This window comes from Primulina huaijiensis, chromosome 8 (genome assembly GCF_012295235.1).
Source record: "Primulina huaijiensis isolate GDHJ02 chromosome 8, ASM1229523v2, whole genome shotgun sequence".
In the NCBI taxonomy this organism is placed as follows: Eukaryota; Viridiplantae; Streptophyta; class Magnoliopsida; order Lamiales; family Gesneriaceae; genus Primulina; species Primulina huaijiensis.
The window spans coordinates 16,056,312-16,074,678 of record NC_133313.1 but is presented as its reverse complement, the minus strand read 5'-3'; the positions used below and the strand labels follow the sequence as shown (position 1 = coordinate 16,074,678).

At 36.6% G+C, this 18,367-nt stretch overlaps 2 protein-coding genes across 2 annotated transcripts; one reads left to right on the top strand and one right to left on the bottom strand.

Annotated features, from left to right (window-relative positions):
- Positions 1-4,070: 4,070 nt before the first annotated feature.
- On the top strand, positions 4,071-12,885 carry LOC140983009 (group 2 truncated hemoglobin 3-2). Its single transcript, XM_073449861.1, has 4 exons — positions 4,071-4,302; positions 6,334-6,464; positions 6,950-7,094; positions 12,665-12,885. The coding sequence occupies exons 1-4, from the start codon at positions 4,166-4,168 to the stop codon at positions 12,759-12,761; spliced, it is 510 nt and encodes a 169-aa protein (XP_073305962.1). The 5' UTR covers positions 4,071-4,165; the 3' UTR covers positions 12,762-12,885.
- A 2,225-nt stretch (positions 12,886-15,110) lies between these two features.
- Positions 15,111-17,930, bottom strand: LOC140983591 (uncharacterized). The gene is made up of 6 exons (XM_073450684.1): positions 17,726-17,930; positions 16,823-16,950; positions 16,523-16,626; positions 16,317-16,404; positions 16,113-16,174; positions 15,111-15,622 (listed from the first exon to the last, which is right to left on the bottom strand). The coding sequence occupies exons 1-6, from the start codon at positions 17,836-17,838 to the stop codon at positions 15,470-15,472; spliced, it is 648 nt and encodes a 215-aa protein (XP_073306785.1). The 5' UTR covers positions 17,839-17,930; the 3' UTR covers positions 15,111-15,469.
- Positions 17,931-18,367: the final 437 nt, after the last annotated feature.

The window sequence follows — 18,367 nt, the reverse complement described above, 5'->3', positions numbered from 1 at the left end:
GTTGAACTGAACCGAACCAGCAGCTGACCAACTGAACTGAACTGAACCAGCTGCTGACCAGTTGAACTGAACGACCAGTTGAGTTGACCAATTGACCAGAGTTGACCAGTCGGGAAAATGCCCAGCAAGACGAATTTGACCGTTGCAATTTCAGAAACAGTACAAAAACTTTCCAAACGGTCATATTCTTGTGTCTAACGTATATATCATTGTTGGGGCTTATAAATACATTATCTTAAAGATCAAACAAGAGCTTTTGAAGAGGATTCAAAGCATGAGCAGTTAGCATGAAAAAAATCAGCTAGTTGAGAGCACAAGCCCTTGTGTGAGGATACTTGAGATGTACACTGTAAATGATAAATTCCTCACACACAATCACTCACACATATACAAGAGAGTTGAACTTCAAAGTTTAGTTGAGTGAGTCTTGCACAAAGACAATAAACTTGTGTATGTAGTCTTTGCATATGAGATATTAAACAATATGCTGATTGTGAGGTGCTGCCTACAATCTTGAGTGCTAGGAGTTCAGTTTAGGCAGTGGGTAAGTCCTAGCTGAATGAGTTTGTACAAGTAGTTGTATAAATCAAAGTCTTCTAGTAAATCCTTCCCAAAGGGAAGAAGGGGTGACGTAGGAGTATTTGAAGTCTTCGAACATCCATAAACAAATTCGTGTCTATTTATTTATTGCATTTAATTATCATTTTCATAGTTTTAAATATGCATTGTTGAAGCATTTTATGTGTTCTTTAAATACCAAAATATTGCATATCAAGTGTTTGATAAAATGTTTCAACTAAAATATTTTTACTCATTCAACTTGCATATATTTTAAATGCTTTACAAAATATTTAATCGGTTTCTACGAAGGATTATTTCGAGTGTTTTCCGCTTGATTTCATATCAAACTCGATTTAGTTCATCGTGTTCAATATTTCAAGAACCGAGCTATTGTAGCTCAACTATTTTCCTCCAAACCGATCCTAACAATATATTTATAAATTGTTGTGTAAACACGTTTTTGTTATGTGCATTGTAAATATATTGTAGAATTTATTTTCATGTAGGTCTAACCGATATTTTACGTGGACCCATACTACTACCCATTCAGTGTGAGTGATTCGTGACTTGTTGAATAAGATTGGAACATAACCAGGTATTTATTAAAAAATTAAATATAATTGCAAGTTATATATGTTTAGAATTTTGAATCTTAATTGATTTTTTCATTCATTGTAGTTTAAATGGGTGTTGTATTCTAATGAATTTGACAAAGAATATTTGCGTTTGCTGTGTTAGCTTATGTGTTTCAAAATTGTCGAGATGTATCGCCCAGACCAAGTTCTGTGACAATTTGTTCAGTTTCAACACGTTCCAAAGCCAAGGTTTGATGATGATGAATTTCCCAAATGCACCCGAAAAGGGCGACAAAACTATAATTGGGCTGAAAATCATAAAAAAAACATCGACGCATGGGATGATCATGTCAATTTGATTGTTGTGGGTGAGCCAGCAATAAAAAATATGGGCATGACACATGAGTACGTGATGTGGTATGATAAAATAACTCGTCATTTGATAACCCCCATCGATCCACAAGCAGAATATGGACATAGGCGTGACGATGCAAACTTTAGATTTGTTTTGTTAAGTTTTTTATAATATACTTTTTTTTTTCAAATTTACATTATAATATTTTAAATGTTTACTCATTTAATCATGATTATTTTAATTAATTTTCAGATGAACGATGCTGAAGTTTTGAGGAGTTGGTTTCATGGACTTTCGTTACAAGATCAACCTCGTGAGGCATTGGAGTCTATTATTACAGAAACTATACGAAGTGGCAAGAGGCTCTGTGTAATTCTTGATAGAATATTCGAGCCGCATCGATTTCAAGACATCTTGAAGAGTCGTCTCAGCCACACTGGGAGTTCGGTAACGAGGCTGGAAATTCTCACATTATAGATTACCATGTGTAATCACAAATAGTTTACATGGAAGAGGATCATGGTTTCCAAACTCCAAATGAGCCATATATTCCTTCTTTCACATATATGCTTATAGGTGGATATGGATGAAACGCGGATAGGATGAACTCAAATTATAACACATGACCTATCCTTCCCAAGATATTCGGAGATATGAGGTATGAGAACCTCAGACAACTTAGAGTTAATGTGAATTATGAAGATTCAGACATAGTGCCATCGATTCTAATAATTTTATACTTCGTATATAAATGAGTGTCATCTATGCTTTTGCGACAATATCGGAACTCATCTACACATGGTCGGAAGGCCCAAAAACATAGTTTAAAAAATTTACTGATGGGTTGCATGTTGGAAAATGCCTCAACATAACGATTGTACCAAATGTATGTTGGCAAAATACGAAAATAGCTCTCCAACGTGTCATGCACGTTTTCAACAGCACGCCTCAAACTGTATCATGCCTTGGCATCTGAACTTTCATAACCATATTTGTCTTTGATAATTTGCTTTACATATTTAATCTCACAAAATAGATTGCAGTGAACAATACCAATAAGATGAGAGGTAATCAGATTTTTGTCAAAGTTTCTGTGGTCAATCTCAATCTGGCTATAGATATATGTGTGTAGATCACCATATTTAATGATTTTAAAATAACCCAAATTTGCTTTCAAACAAGTCCAGAGGCCCCATCCACAATTAATGTTTGATGACCAATTTTTTCGACATACTTTCCATATAGTTGGTGTGCTCTCAACAACACGATACTTGTGTCTTATACATCTAACAGAAAAGTCTTTAACAACTGCAATCGATTTTTTGTTTTTGTTTCTGAAAACCATGTTTTTTTTGTAATTCTCCTTTCTCGGGATTGTAGAAGCTAGACTGTGACCCAGATGGCATACCTATAAATCAGGATATTGTTATTCATACACGACATTAAAGAATTGTGGCATCTCATACAGATTAGAAACATCAAATGGAACTATACTTGAAGTTGTGTCATGCACTAGCTCGGTAACGTTTTATAATGCGTCCTCATTATCCTTATTGTCTGAATCATAACCTGGTGGTGTGTCAGGCTTGATATCACTCTCTAGATTTCTAGTAATGCAGAATCAGCAAACATTTGACGTGGTGCTCACTCATCTAGTGCCACTGCAGCTATTACATGACCCGAACTACCATCATCTACCATATGACCTGAACAACCAAAATCGATAATAGCTTCAGAAGTTACTTGTGATGCATTTCTGTCAAATGATTCACTGCAGTATGTATTAGAATTCCATTCGTGTAGTTATTCCAATTGAATCCTCAACTGAGGATCAGTTACCTCTGTCTACTGTTCTAACAAAATACAAGAAGAGCACAGGCCAACCAATGCCATCCAAACGCACATTGATCTTATTTGGCAAAAGATCAATGAATTTTCAGCAAACAAGCTCAAGACTTATGATGACTGTGTGAAATTCAGAACGGAAGTCTTTGCCAAGGAGCTACAGAGGAAGTCAAAACTGAAGAAATTTGTTGATTTGGAAAATGTTGTTATGAAGGTAGTCAAGGCATCTAACATTGTTCAAGCTCTGGGGGACGAAATTTGTGTGATTCACAGATATGATGAAAGTAATATTTGGATACATTAAAAAGTTTTTAAATTGAACGTGATCGATAATTTAATTTTCATAGTTATATCAAATCAAATTTTTTAATTTAATCAAAAAATGGAAGTGAACTTTTAATTTTTTAAAAATTTTACTCTTCTATCTTTGAGTAGGTCTATTGTGACACGATCTCACGAATCTTTATCTGTGAGACGGGTCAATCCTACCGATATTCACAATAAAAAATAATACTCTTAGCATAAAAAGTAATAGTTTTTCATGGATGACACAAATATGAGATCCGTCTCATAAAATACGACATATGAGACTGTCTCACATAAGTTTTTTTCTCTATTTTTTTGAACATTAGGAAGAGTGGATTTTTTTTATTTTATACACATTTTGATATTAAAAAAAAGAAAAGAAAAAAGATAGAAAAAGTAATAGTACTAATGATTAAAAAAAAACCCGACTCCACCAAGCAAAACGTGAACTACACGCGACCACCATACGCAGCTATAAATATCCTAATCCCAGTGGTCGCAGTGGAGAAAAGAAGGAAAAAAAATGCAGTCTTTACAGGAGAAGGCATCGGAGTGGAGTGGGGTTCACCCAAACGATGCCTTCGCGATTGATGAGACCAATCTTTACGAGAAGCTTGGTGTCCAGACCTTCGTCAATCTCTCCACCAATTTCTACAACAGGTTTCCGCTCTCCCCTTCCATTCAACATTTGCTTTCCGGGGTGGATTAACTGGTGCTATTTGTGTATATGGGTTGGTAGAATTTGCATATTGTTGGGTTTTGAGTCTTTGGCTTACAAGATCCTTTGAGTCTTTGGCTTACAAGATCCGAGTATCGGTTAAAAACCGATGGACTGTTACTCTGTTAGTCAAATTTGCGGACTATTGTTTAGAAGAGTTACATAGATTTCTTTTGAGATTTATTGTTATAAACCCAAGTGACTTGTTTAGTGGATGATTACCTTAATCCAGGCTATAATTTCACTTATTGACATGGATACAATGATAACCCACCCTTTTCGCTACGCCAACTCGAGATCAACAATGTTAGTTATAAACTCAAGAGAGATATCATACCAAAAGCTTGTATGGGTGTTATAACATCATGAATTTATAAGTTACTATTTATCAGTTTTAATGTTGTGAGATATTTTTTTAACACTATGGTCTGCCTAATGGCGAAGGGGTGATGCCCTTACATTAGAAGGATTTTGTTATGAATAATTGTTCTAAATATACAAGAATCTTGCGAAGATATTAAATTGCCCATTTCGATCCGCATCACCATCTATCTCATTTTGGGTGGCTTTAAGCAACCCATCATGAGATTTAGTTGACCCCAAATTCCATGTCTTTTAGATTATTTTTCATCATATGTAAATATGATGAACATTTGCTAGGTCAGAAGTGTTCCCAATTAATGTGGCACTTTTGTTTTCTCTTGAACGAGCTCTCGTTGAATCTTTTTTATATTTGGTCTGCCTACCTTTGGGTCAAGAGATGTAGGATCTATTTGAGATTTTGAGTTTGAGTATTGAGAGATAGTTGTTAAGATTTTTATGATCTCTTTTGGTTTCTAGCGCATTTTCTTGGCCGTCTGTGCCTATGGATCTCGCTAAACACCGAATTATCTCGATACATGTGTCATTGATTGTTCTATTATATCTTACCATAAGTCTATTTTATTCGACTTTTGAAACTAGTGGTGTCATAGATATGTTATTTTTTTCTATTTTCTGTCTTGTGCATTGGTGGCAAGATTTGAAATTATAAAATCCTATGAGACGAAGAATTGATGTCTATCATGTGTTAAGATGTGAGCTCATTCAGTTCAGCAAGAGTTGCTTTAAGTGCTCGAAGGATAAGAAAGCCTAAGCAATTCAGCAAGATTGTCGTATGATAAAAAAATTTTCTGGTAAGTTGTATTTAGCAAATGTGACGCTACGCTGGGCCACTGAGGAAACTGTTATTGCTAGGTTATGGCTTAAGCTCAAATGTTTGTTGTATACAACTAAATCTTTCAGAAAGAGGCTTCATCCGAAATGATGTTTATATACCAATTGTTTTATAGAGGTTACACCAGTGCAAAGTCATCTCGATAACTTAAATAAAATCATTTTGGATTTGAAGAATATTGATGTGGAAATTTGCAAGGATCGGTTACTTCTTAGCTTTGTTATGTAATTAACCTTGTTTTTGTATGAGCATTTTGTTAATACAATGTTGTATGCTAGAGACACTATTGTTAAAATTGAAGAAGCAGTGTCTGAAAATTGGAATGAAAATCATTCAAATTTCAAGTCAATTATGTTGTTATATAGGTTGAGGAATTGGAAAAGGAGCAACACTAATTTGGAGACGAAAGTAAGAAAGGAATAGGGAACTGTGTCATCGGAAATTTGATTACCGGAATTTTCTTGCCTTAAGAAAAGAAGAGTGAACTATATATAGTTATGATAATTGGTGATTATTGTGGCTTTATCTCATTCAGATTCAGATTTTGATATCGCTTGTTCATGATAATGTGAATGAATGAGAACATATATTTTGAATTGAAACAGTTTGAATGTATTTGGCATTTAGAATTTGATTGGTGAGAAATATTTGTTTAAGCTTTTGTAATTTCCTTTTGTTTACGTTTTTCCCATCACACGTGTCCTACACCATGGACTGGTTATCAAATTTTAAGAATCTAATACATTATATGTTGTAGAGTTTATGACGATGAGGAAGAATGGTTTAAGTCAATATTTGCAAACTCCAAAAAGGAAGATGCTATACAAAATCAATATGAGTTCTTCGTGCAAAGAATGGGAGGACCTCCTCTGTACTCCCAAAGAAGAGGTAATCAATTAGACCTTGATTGTTTTATCTATAGCATCTTATATTATTGACACGATTGATGCCACCAAACACCAGGCAGGACTCCGAAGTTCAATTTTTTTCCATGTGCTGTACCTATTGTTGATGATTAAGAGTTAAGTAAATGGTTTCCTATCTAAAAGGAACAAAATGAGGTATTGGATCATCATTATGTTGTTGAGCAATGAATGGATAAAGCACAAAAAACTACTGATTTGGTGATATGCTGCCCTGTGACATCTCACTTTTGCCAAGCAGCCTTTGTGTTTCAAGTTATTAGATTGACTTCCTGCTGCATATCTCAGTCCATTCAACGAATGCCATTGCAATTTTAATTTTATCAACCAAAAAAGTTGTGTTTGTTCTGGTACCTCTGACAGATACACATTTGTGTGTGCTTTTTTTCTCGATAGTTGCAAAATTTGCAATTTACTTGGCTTGAAACTTTGCTGCTTGGCTTTTGGAAGGACATCCCGCACTGATTGTGCGTCACCGACCATTTCCAGTCACCCACCAAGCTGCTGAGAGGTGGCTGGATCACATGAAACAAGCATTGGATTGCACCACGGAAATTGATGAGAGCTCCAGAATTAAAATGATGAATTTCTTCAGGTACAAGTCTATCATCCAGATTTTATAATGGCTCCATGCAGACCGGGGAATTAGTCTGGGCGATGATTATTTTCTGGTATTTCAGGTGTTATATCTGTTCTCAAAAAATAAATTTGAAAAGTTAACTTTAGAAAATTCAGAAGAGAGTGAGCATCAGTTATTTTCTCATGACAAGTCTATGAAGTTGAAATTTAATAAAAAATATATACGGCATCTTGAAATTTAAAATATGTTATTATACTGGACTGGGATATGATATATAATATAATAATAAAATTGATAGTGGAATGATCGAAAATTTAAATTTCAAAATAATTGTTATATGGAATGTATCATTTTACTCGTGGAAAATGTTGGGGAATTACACCCCCGAATCGATGCCGACCACGATGATAATAGTACCCAAAAATGCGGAATAAAATAACCAACAAGAATACAAAGATTTACGTGGTTCACCCAATATAGGCTACGTCCACGGAGCACTGCAACTTTTATAACTGGAAGAAATATTACAACAAGTGTATACACCAATACACTCAATATTTCTCACACTCCCAACCCGAGTATACCGAGAAAATAATTTCTCTAACTCACACAAGAGAATTCCCGCACTCAAGAAAAAAATACACTCTTTTTTTCTATGCACTCTCTATTTATCAAAGCTAAAAAGCTTTTGATTTTGGGATACAATAACTGAAGGAATTGAGCTCTATTTATAACTAATTCCCTTGTTCAGTTTTAATAAAAATTCGATGTGGGATGAGTTTATATTATTATTTAATTTAATGTGGGCCCCACCCCATAATAATTCACCTAACAATTCTCCCACTTGAAGACTTGATTTCAATCATGTCTTCACACCATCATTGCAGCAGCTCATATATCTCCATTTATACCTGCAGTCCAACTGAAGTTGAACACAACTTCAGTTTGTCAATGGTTACCGTCTTCGTGAGCATATCGGCTGGATTTTTACTTCCAGGAATCTTCTCCAGCATCAAGACTCCATCTTCCAGCACTGATCTGATGAAATGGTACCTAACCTGTATATGCTTTGTCCTAGCATGATAAACAGGATTTTTTGCTAAATGAATAGCACTCTGACTGTCACAGTATAATGTGCTATCTTCAAGCTTCTGACCCAATTCCTCCAGAAAGGATTTCAACCATATCATCTCCTTGCTAGCTTCTGTAACTGCAACATACTCAGCCTCAGTAGTCGAAAGCGCAACAATCTTTTGCAGCTTAGACACCCAGCTTACAACTGTACCACCTAATGTGAACACATATCCAGTAGTACTTTTCCTGCCATCCAGGTCACCACCCATATCGGCATCGACAAAACCCTGTAAGCCAAATTTTGATCTCCTGAAGCATAAAGAACAACTAGCAGTACCTTTCAAATACCTGAGAATCCACTTAACTGCTTCCCAGTGTTGCTTTCCTGGATTACTCATAAACCTGCTCACAACTCCCACTGCATGTGCTATGTCTGGTCTTGTGCACACCATTGCATACATGAGGCTTCCGACAGCAGAAGCATAAGGAACCTTATTCATATAAGCCTGCTCCTGCTCCGTCGATGGTGATTGTGCTTTGGTTAGTTTGAAATGACTAGCCAAAGGAGTACTCACAGATTTAGCTTCATCCATATTAAATCTGCTAACCACCTTTTTCACGTACTCTTCTTGAGATAACTTCAAGAATCCATTCACCCGGTCTCTGAAGATCCTCATTCCAAGGATTTGCTTTGCAGCACCCAAATCCTTCATGGCAAATTCCTTTGATAAATCTTTCTTGAGTTTATCAATTTCTTCCAGACAAGCTCCAGCTATCAGCATATCATCTACATATAGCAGTAGTATGATATAAGAACCGTCAAACTTTTTCACATAACAGCAGTGATCAGCTTGACACCTTAGGAATCCATTTTCACTCATGAATCCATCAAACTTCTTGTACCACTGTCTTGGAGCTTGTTTGAGACCGTACAAGCTCTTCTGAAGTTTGCATACCATTCTCTCTTTTCCCCGTACTTCAAAGCCCTGTGGCTGCTTCATATAAATTTCTTCATCTAGGTCACCGTGAAGAAACGCAGTCTTTACATCCAACTGCTCCAAATGTAAGTCTTCCTTCGCCACTAGTCCAAGTACAGTCCTGATAGTGGTTAATTTAACCACCGGAGAGAAAATCTCGGTATAATCAATTCCTTCCCGTTGTTGGAAGCCTTTTACAACAAGTCTTGCCTTGTACCGCTTGCTACCATCATGCTCTTCTTTTAACCGGTACACCCACTTGTTATGTAACGCCTTTTTGCCTTGCGGAAGTTCTGTCAACTCCCACGTCTGATTGGATGACAGTGAATCCATCTCATCTTCCATGGCCAACTCCCACTTGGTTGAATCATCATTTTGCATTGCCTCTTCATAAGTCTCCGGTTCACCTTTGTCTGTCAGCAAAATATAGTGAAGTGCAGGGGAGTATCTATCAGGTGGTCTAATGGTTCTCAAAGATCTCCTGAGTTCAATCACCGGAGTTTGTGGGTCATCATCTTGTGCAGTTTCTTCTTCATCTTCCTGGTTACTGGTTTTCGATTCATTCACAGGAATGTTTGTCAATGGCACTTCATCAGTCTTCTTGACTTCAGGACATTCATCTCCAGCTCCAATGTCTGACTTGTCCTTGTACAGAAGTTTCTCATTAAAGATTACATCCCTGCTCCGAATGATCTTCCGATTTTGGTCATCCCAGAAACGATAACCAAACTCATTATCTCCATAACCAATAAAGAAGCACTTCTTTGATTTCGGATCAAGTTTTGTTCTGCTTGCTGAATCAATATGAACATAGGATAGACATCCAAACACTTTCAAGAAAGAAAGGTTTACTTCTTTGCCGCTCCAAACCTCTTCGGGTATTTTGTAGTCCAGTGGTACCGAAGGTCCTCTGTTGATCAGATATGCTGCAGTGTTAACAGCATCAGCCCAGAATGATTTTGGCAATCCAGAATGCAATCTCATGCTCCTTGCGCGTTCATTCAAGGTCCTGTTCATCCTTTCAGCTACACCATTCTGTTGAGGTGTACCAGGAATGGTTTTCTCCATCTTGATCCCGTTCTGTGCACAATATTTCTTGAACTCATCATCTTCATATTCTCCACCATTGTCAGACCGTAAGCACTTCACCTTCAAGTTGGTCTCATTTTCCACCATGGCTTTCCACCTTTTAAAGGTCTCGTAAACATCAGATTTATTTTTCAGAAAATAAACCCAAACTTTTCTACTCGAATCGTCAATGAATGTGACATAGTATCTCGAGCCTCCAAGGGATGTCACAGGAGATGGTCCCCATACATCAGTATGAACCAGCTCCAACTTTGCTGCTTTCGGTTCTTTACCGCCTTTTGAAAAGCTCACCTTCTTCTGCTTTCCAAAGATACAGCTTTCACATAGTTGGTGTTCAACAGTCTTTAATTCTGGTAGCTTTCCTTTTGACACCAACATCTTCATTCCCTTCTCACTCATGTGTCCAAGTCTATAATGCCATAGACTTGAATTGGCTCCAGCATCCACAGCTGCTAATGTGTCTCTGCAACTGGAAGTCATATACAATGTTCCAGTTTTCTTTCCTCGAGCAACAATCATGGCTCCTTTGTTCACTTTCCAGGAACCATCACCGAAGGTCACATTGTGGCCTTCATCATCGAGCTGTCCCACCGAGATCAGATTGCGTGTCAAATTTGGTACATGTCTGACTTTGTTGATTTTCCAGACAGATCCATTTGACATCTTCATCCGTACATCACCCATACCAACAATTTCCAAGGGTTTTCCATCAGCCAGGAAAACTTTTCCGTAATCGCCAGCGATGTAATTATCAAATACATCGCGATCACCAGTGGTATGAAACGAAGCTCCCGAGTCCATAACCCAAGAATCAACAGGGCTTTCCATGGATAATAGCAGAGCATCATGTACTTCATCAGTGACAGCATTGGCATTATTTTTCATTGATCTGCAGTTCTTTTTCAGGTGACCAGTCTCACCACAGCTCCAGCACTTCATATTCTTTTCAGAGATGTTTTTGTCTTTTCCATTTCTTGACTTGGATCTACCGCGCCATCGGTTGGAACTCCTTTCACCACTCCTGCCTCTTCCTCTGTTATCAAGATTTAGAGCAGATCTCGATGATGTTGCTTCACCCGAGTCTTTCCTGCGAACTTCTTCAGCTAGGATTTGATCTCTAACATCATTGAGTTGTAGTTTTCCTTTTCCAACAGAGTTGCTAACCGCTGCCCGCATCGGTTCCCAAGTTTCTGGTAAAGACGCCAGAAGAATAAGTGCACGAATCTCATCATCAAATTTGATGTCCACCGATGTCAGCTGGGAGACAATCGTGTTGAATTCATTTATGTGTTTTGCCACCGAAGCACCTTCTCCCATCTTCAAGTTGAATAACTTCTTCATGAGATGTACTTTGTTGTTTGCTGATGGCTTCTCGTACATGTCTGACAGAATGGTCATCATCTCCTCCGTGGTTTTGGCCTCCGCCACGTTATGCGCCACGTTCTTTGTTAGGGTCAATCGTATGACACCTAAAACCTGTCGGTCAAGGAGCTCCCAATCATCATCCTCCATCTTTTCCGGTTTCTTTCCTGATAGAGGTTGATGGAGCTTCTTACTGTACAGATAATCTCTTATCTGTAACCGCCAGAACGAAAAATCTGTTCCGTCGAACTTGTTGATTCCCGGTCCCGATCCATCATCTCCGGCCATCACTTCTCTAGCCTTAGCAAAAAATCTAAAAAATCTTTTCTGATGTGGAAGATCAGACAAAGCTGCAACCACAGAGCATACTCAGAATTCTTAAGAATTTTCACAACAAGGCTCTGATACCAGCTGTTGGGGAATTACACCCCCGAAACGATGCCGACCACGATGATAATAGTACCCCAAAAATTGCGGAATAAAATAACCAACAAGAACACAAAGATTTACGTGGTTCACCCAATATAGGCTACGTCCACGGAGCACTGCAACTTTTATAACTGGAAGAAATATTACAACAAGTGTATACACCAATACACTCAATATTTCTCACACTCCCAACCCGAGTATACCGAGAAAATAATTTCTCTAACTCACACAAGAGAATTCCCGCACTCAAGAAAAAATACACTCTTTTTTTCTATGCACTCTCTATTTATCAAAGCTAAAAAGCTTTTGATTTTGGGATACAATAACTGAAGGAATTGAGCTCTATTTATAACTAATTTCCTCCTGCAACTATTGTAAACCTCCGATGTGGGATATCAAAATTCTGAATTTTTTATTTAATACGTGGGGCCCGCTTTTACCTAACAGAAAATAAGTTGAAGATCAGGTGAAAACAGTTTGTTTTCATTTCCGTGAAATGGAAATGAAATCAAATACAGCTTTTCCTTTGTTTCCAGTGAAAAAGATTATGTTTTTGGCAGAATCGTAAAGTAGCGGGTTGCGGGTGCAACTTCCTGTTAGTCCAGTTCCTTTTCTTTTCTAATAAATTATAACCAACAGTTTTCTTCTGCTCAGGCACACTGCATTCTTTCTAGTGGCTGGGAATGAGTTAAAGAATCAAAAACAAGGATTTGCATGCAAGCATGCAGCCGGAAAACCTGCTGCAGCATAAAATTCTTACCTATTCGGAGTAAACCCAATTGGTAACTAATTTAAGGAATACATCAGTGATATTTGAGTAGAACATGTCACAAAAATTTAAATAATTTTGGCAATAAAAATTTACTTTATTATTATCTCTTCATTATGTTTGTATTCAGCGTGAAAAAACATGTGTTTATATGAAGTGTGTGCTAGCATCTTCGCAGGTAGAGAAGATAAACTCAAGTTGAAAGGTTAATTTTATATATGTTTTAGGAAAATTATGCATTAAAGTGAAGTTTGTTTCTTCATCGAGACTGCCAATTCTTTTCACCTATTGTGATTGCCTTACAATTTTATTGTCGGGTTGCACCATCTTGCCTTCCTCGTTTGATTTCTTTGGTCCTGCTATGACATATCGGTGTCTGCATATACCTCCAAACTTGATCGGCCTATGAAGACCGAGTCGAACTGCTCGCTGTCCTCTGGTTTGCATTTCTTGAAAGTTAGTAGTGGGTTGCAAGTATAGAACTCACAGGGCTTGTTTTGGATGTCTGGTTCAACAGAGGATGACCTACCATCTCTTATTGGTTTGGCCCTGCAGATACACTTTAAATGGCTTATCATTTTACACCCCAACGCATTGTATCAAGAAAACTAAGCATAAATTCTGATATCAAAATATTGAATGTGGACAATACAATACACTTGTAGTTGGACTACAGAGCAAGCTACTGTGAGACTGCTCAGACTGAACGGAAATGCTCAAGGGATTGATTTAATGTATTTGGAGTATATTATTATTCAAGAAAATTACATAAAAAAAAATTTCATTAAAACGCGAGGGACTTTTATCTACTCATGCACAAGTCTAACAATGTAAGAAGCCAAAGGAATCATCCCGATTGTTGGGAAAGAGCTGGGAAAGTAGTTGTGTGTACATGAATGAAAAGCAGGCAAGTTTATCAACCGAAAGAAGTGAAAGTCCTGCCAAATTTCATTCTTCGCTAACAAAAGCTTCTTCTACCCTGGTCGTCTTGTAGGATCAGCATATCTGGCAGAGAAAGACCGATACAGATTGTCTGGCTCAGCCCTATCGAGCCCTTCATCGAAATTCTGCATATAACTTTGGTGATCATATGTTTTTTGCACAGTACAGGAGTCTGAAGTTGGATTCTTTAGTTTTGTGATTCTTCGCCAGAATATTAGCCATTTGGGATGTGAATCGTACTCTCTTTGCATGCCATTTCGTCCCAAATGCATGCTTTTGCTGCGTGTAGTTTTCCCGTTGTTTAAGGACATAGTTGCTGTTGAAGGAGAAGAAGAATAGAGGTGGCTGTGCATGAAAAGGATATTCATATTTGCTAGGAGGGTTGATTTTGCTTTTATAGAGAGGAAAAGGTATGTCACATGGGCAAGTCATGATTGTCAATAATGGTTCACTTATATAAATTCAGTGATCCATCCGAATTAATTTTTGTTTCAAGGATAAGTCTATTTGCCTAACAGATGAGTTTCTGGCTAGCTAGCTTATCTCGCACTTGACAAATAATCGTTGGAAAGGAAAACTAAAACTCATTTTTTCAGAGTTTGAAAAAACTCATTTAATTATCTGCCTTAATAAAGTTACAAGCCTCAAACAAGGACAACATATTGGTTTACTGTCGAATTTCAAACTATTTTTTATTTTAAATTTCTTTATAAATCATTTGTTGAAATACTTGGTTGTTTGTAAATTATGAGTTTCGAAGTTTGACAAACCAACCAATAATTGAACTGAAGACCAGAACTAAACAGTGATCAAACTGATAACACATAACAAATCAACTCCGTAATGCGATGGACAAAATAACAAAAAAAAAAACTGATAGCACATAACAGTGAACAAATTAAATTAAAAACAATGATAATGTTGTAAGAAAATATAGTATAAATAAGTTTTAAAAAAATAAATAACAATGAGAGAGTAGCATTTTTTTCAAAAGTTCAGAAAATATTTCGATTTCTAACACACACACACACACACACACACACACACACACATTGCTTTGGAATCATAAGAGCACCATCTATATCTATACCATGATTGAAAACACACTTTCTGCCACTTTCTTGCAGCCAAATTTATGCATTATTTTTTCCCGGAAAGTTGGCGCAACATGTGCAAATCCATCATTAAACGGCCCTTCATCTATAACAAAGATACGTTCACTAGGTTCAATTATACCGGGAAAGGGACATATACATGTATTTGGAGAAGAAATTATAGAGAAAAATACAAATAAAATTTAAACTAAGAATCAACAACTCACACATATATATTAGTATGGTCCATTCTAGTAAGTTCTACCTAACATGAACGCTCAACATCAAGACCAAGTGGGGTGTGCGACAAGTTGCAATAAAAGTTCCTGAAAACCAAATTATCTGAAACAAAGTGACATAAAAACTTGAAACAATGCTTTTAATCACACAACAGAATAGATACACCTTTTTCTTTAACAGCAATTACTTGCTATTTTATTAAATACAGTTCGACAGTTGAAAACCCAAATTTCTGAGTTAACTAAAATTCAAATTTTTGTTTCGACACGACATAAAATTACTAAAAAAAATCACCACCAACCTCTTCAGATTGCTTATCCTTTCAATTTTCTTATCAACCTCCATTACCTTGGCACAATTTTCTCATTCTGGACAAGGAGATGAATTTGAAGACAACTTAGAAGCTTTTAGCATTCACATGAAGTCTTCTTCCAGTTCTTGCAACGATTTGTTGGTTGATGCTATTTCCTTGTTAGACGTCATCTTCTCGGCTACCATCAAATTTTTGTAGCTCCTCAAATCAGCCTGCCTGTCTTTTTCAAGCTTTTCCAACTCTTCCTTCCGTTTCTGTGAAAAGAAAAGGATCGACAAGAAGTAAATGCACAAAATGAATTTTGTTCTATTATTTCATGGATAAAGTAATGTCTGGCTAATAAATACAACTCATATACATCAATTTGAACCGGCTCCATAACCATTTACTAAAGCCAACCACAACAATTTGGGGAAACGGACCCATAAAAAGTATACAAATGTTAACACATACAATGAACGTGATTAGGACCTTGCAATCTTTTAGCCTCAGCCTTCCCATAAATCAAGTGCTAACATCATAAAAGGTCTTGCAGCATATTTCTTTATCAACAAATCAATATGAATTTTAGCACACCATTACAACTTACATGGAATCTCAGTAGAATACCTTTTTTTTAATAGATGTAAAATGAAGTGGAATGACTAAAGATCATTTTTTCACTTTACCGTGCATGATGAACCAAAATCAAACAATGATTCAATTAAATTAGGCTTATGAAAGATAATAAATAAGACAACTCACTTTCTCTCTGAGCTGATGTTTCCTTTCTGCTCTTTCAGCAGCATTAACTGCTTCTCTTTCAGCTAAACATGAATAAAAGCAGCTGAAGCTCAAGTGTGAAATAGAAAAGCCATATTCTCAAAAGACTTGACTAGATGAACCGATAAGAAAACATACGAGGGTAATAAGACTTGCAAACAGAAAACACGAAAGGCGCATACACACCTTTTAAATCAGGTTTTCTTTCAACCTTTGTTTTGTTTAACCTGTTCACGATTTCATTTATTCGCTTTTCCACTCTCACAGTACGAACCTGAGCAAGAAATACATGAACTTACACCTCAAAGCTCAATCAGAAAATGATGGAACGCCGCAAAAGCTAGAACCTTTTCGGTGATTTTATAGAACACAAAATGCATAATGGAGCTCACCATTTTTGGGTTGTAGAATCCAACCTGCCCAACGTCCATGGATGCAGTTTTCTTAAGATTTTGCCAAGGAGTATAAACAACATCAACATTGTTCACTTTGTTTCCTGAAAGTAGATAAAGTTTAAATTTTAAGGGGCTTGTTAATGCCACCAACTAGAATTATGCACGGTCCATCAATCAGACAAGATAAACCTCAAGCATGTGATTAAGTAAAAAACATTCAATAGTTCAAAAAGAAACCATGAAAATTTTAGAAATGAAATGTTATGCTACAAAATAATTCAAAAGAGAAGAACATGCCCTGGATAGAATTTGCCTTCACCAGTTGGGCACAATCTTCCAATACACCTTCGGAAATGTCATCAATAGTCTGACCCTTGTGCAATCTCAAATAAACGTGGGCTGAAGACATTTTATCCACATGGAACCTACAGAATATAATCCCCGTCAAGAATGCAAAAATAGATAATTCACAAATAGGTGTTAAATGTTTATCAGTGCAGCAACCAAAGCAGGCACAAAGGTCTCAGGCAATCACTTTATAAATCAGCAAGGGCATAGTAATTGATGACCCCCACACACCATCATAATTTTGTCATTCGATTGTGTCATGAGCAGGTGTTCACTCTATATTTTCGAAAGATTCGTCTAAAGGATGCCTTATCCTTTTATCATACATTTTATATTTACTCAAAATTGCTTCCGTTATAAAATGATATATGAGCTAAGCCCAAAGAAAATTGATATTTATAAATATATTGCTGGCCTACCAGCAAGTAAACACAAAAAATGGTCCTATCGCAAAAACCGGATATTCTGAAAATCTTTCACAGAAAAAGGAACTACACCCCTTAACAATTATCATCACCCAACCTCCTCTGAAGTGGAATGGCCTGAGCCTCTCCTTTAGCAGGGAGAGGAGTCGGGATCAAGACCCCTACCTGGAATGTTGTATCAAATAATAACAATAATAAAGAAATACAATACGATTTTACTGACATCACTGGTTCAATTAACCAATCAGTGGGATTTCTTCATCAAAATCAAATTGATCATCCTATAATGACCCTTACTCTCAAGATTGTCGAACGCCATAAACTCATCACATCATATCATAAAAAACATCCGAAATCAGCTAAATTCAACGTTCGAGAAAAAACTATAAATTGAAAAAAAAAAAAAAAAGAAGAAGACAGAAGATACCATATATCTTCGACGAAACCGTATTTGATGAGCTCCTCGTTCTCGTGCTTGTCGAGACCCATGAAAATGGTGTAATCCCCCGACTCCGGGCGGGCCTTGAAGTAGAACACCATCTTCTTCTCTCCCTCTATTAGGGTTTCACTTCCTCCCTAAGCAATTTCCTTCTGCTTGCGTCTCATATCCTCCTGCAATTCGATGGCTCCGGGCAGTTTTATTTGACCAGCGGTTAATCGGGTCTTCGGGCGCCTTCACCCGACCCGTTTTTGTTAAATGTAACCATTTTTTTAAATATAAAATTGCTGTCGAAAATGTGAAATATTTGTGTTGAAAATTATAATGTTGAATGTTGAAAATTATGTAAAATTAGATGTTGAATGTTGAAAATTAGTGTGTGATGATGTTTGTAATGATGAAATTATTTTTGAATTGTTTTCCAAAGAAATCCTATAAATAGGTCTCCATTTATAAATATTTGAGACAATTGAGTTGAGAGAAAAATATTATAAAGTATGTGTGATAATTTTGAGAGTTTGAGATTTTTACTTTTTACCATAAATTTTTACTTTTTCACAACACGTTATCAGCACGAAGCTCTAAAAGTCCTCCATATTTTTCCAAGCTCCAAACCAGAAGAAAAAGGTA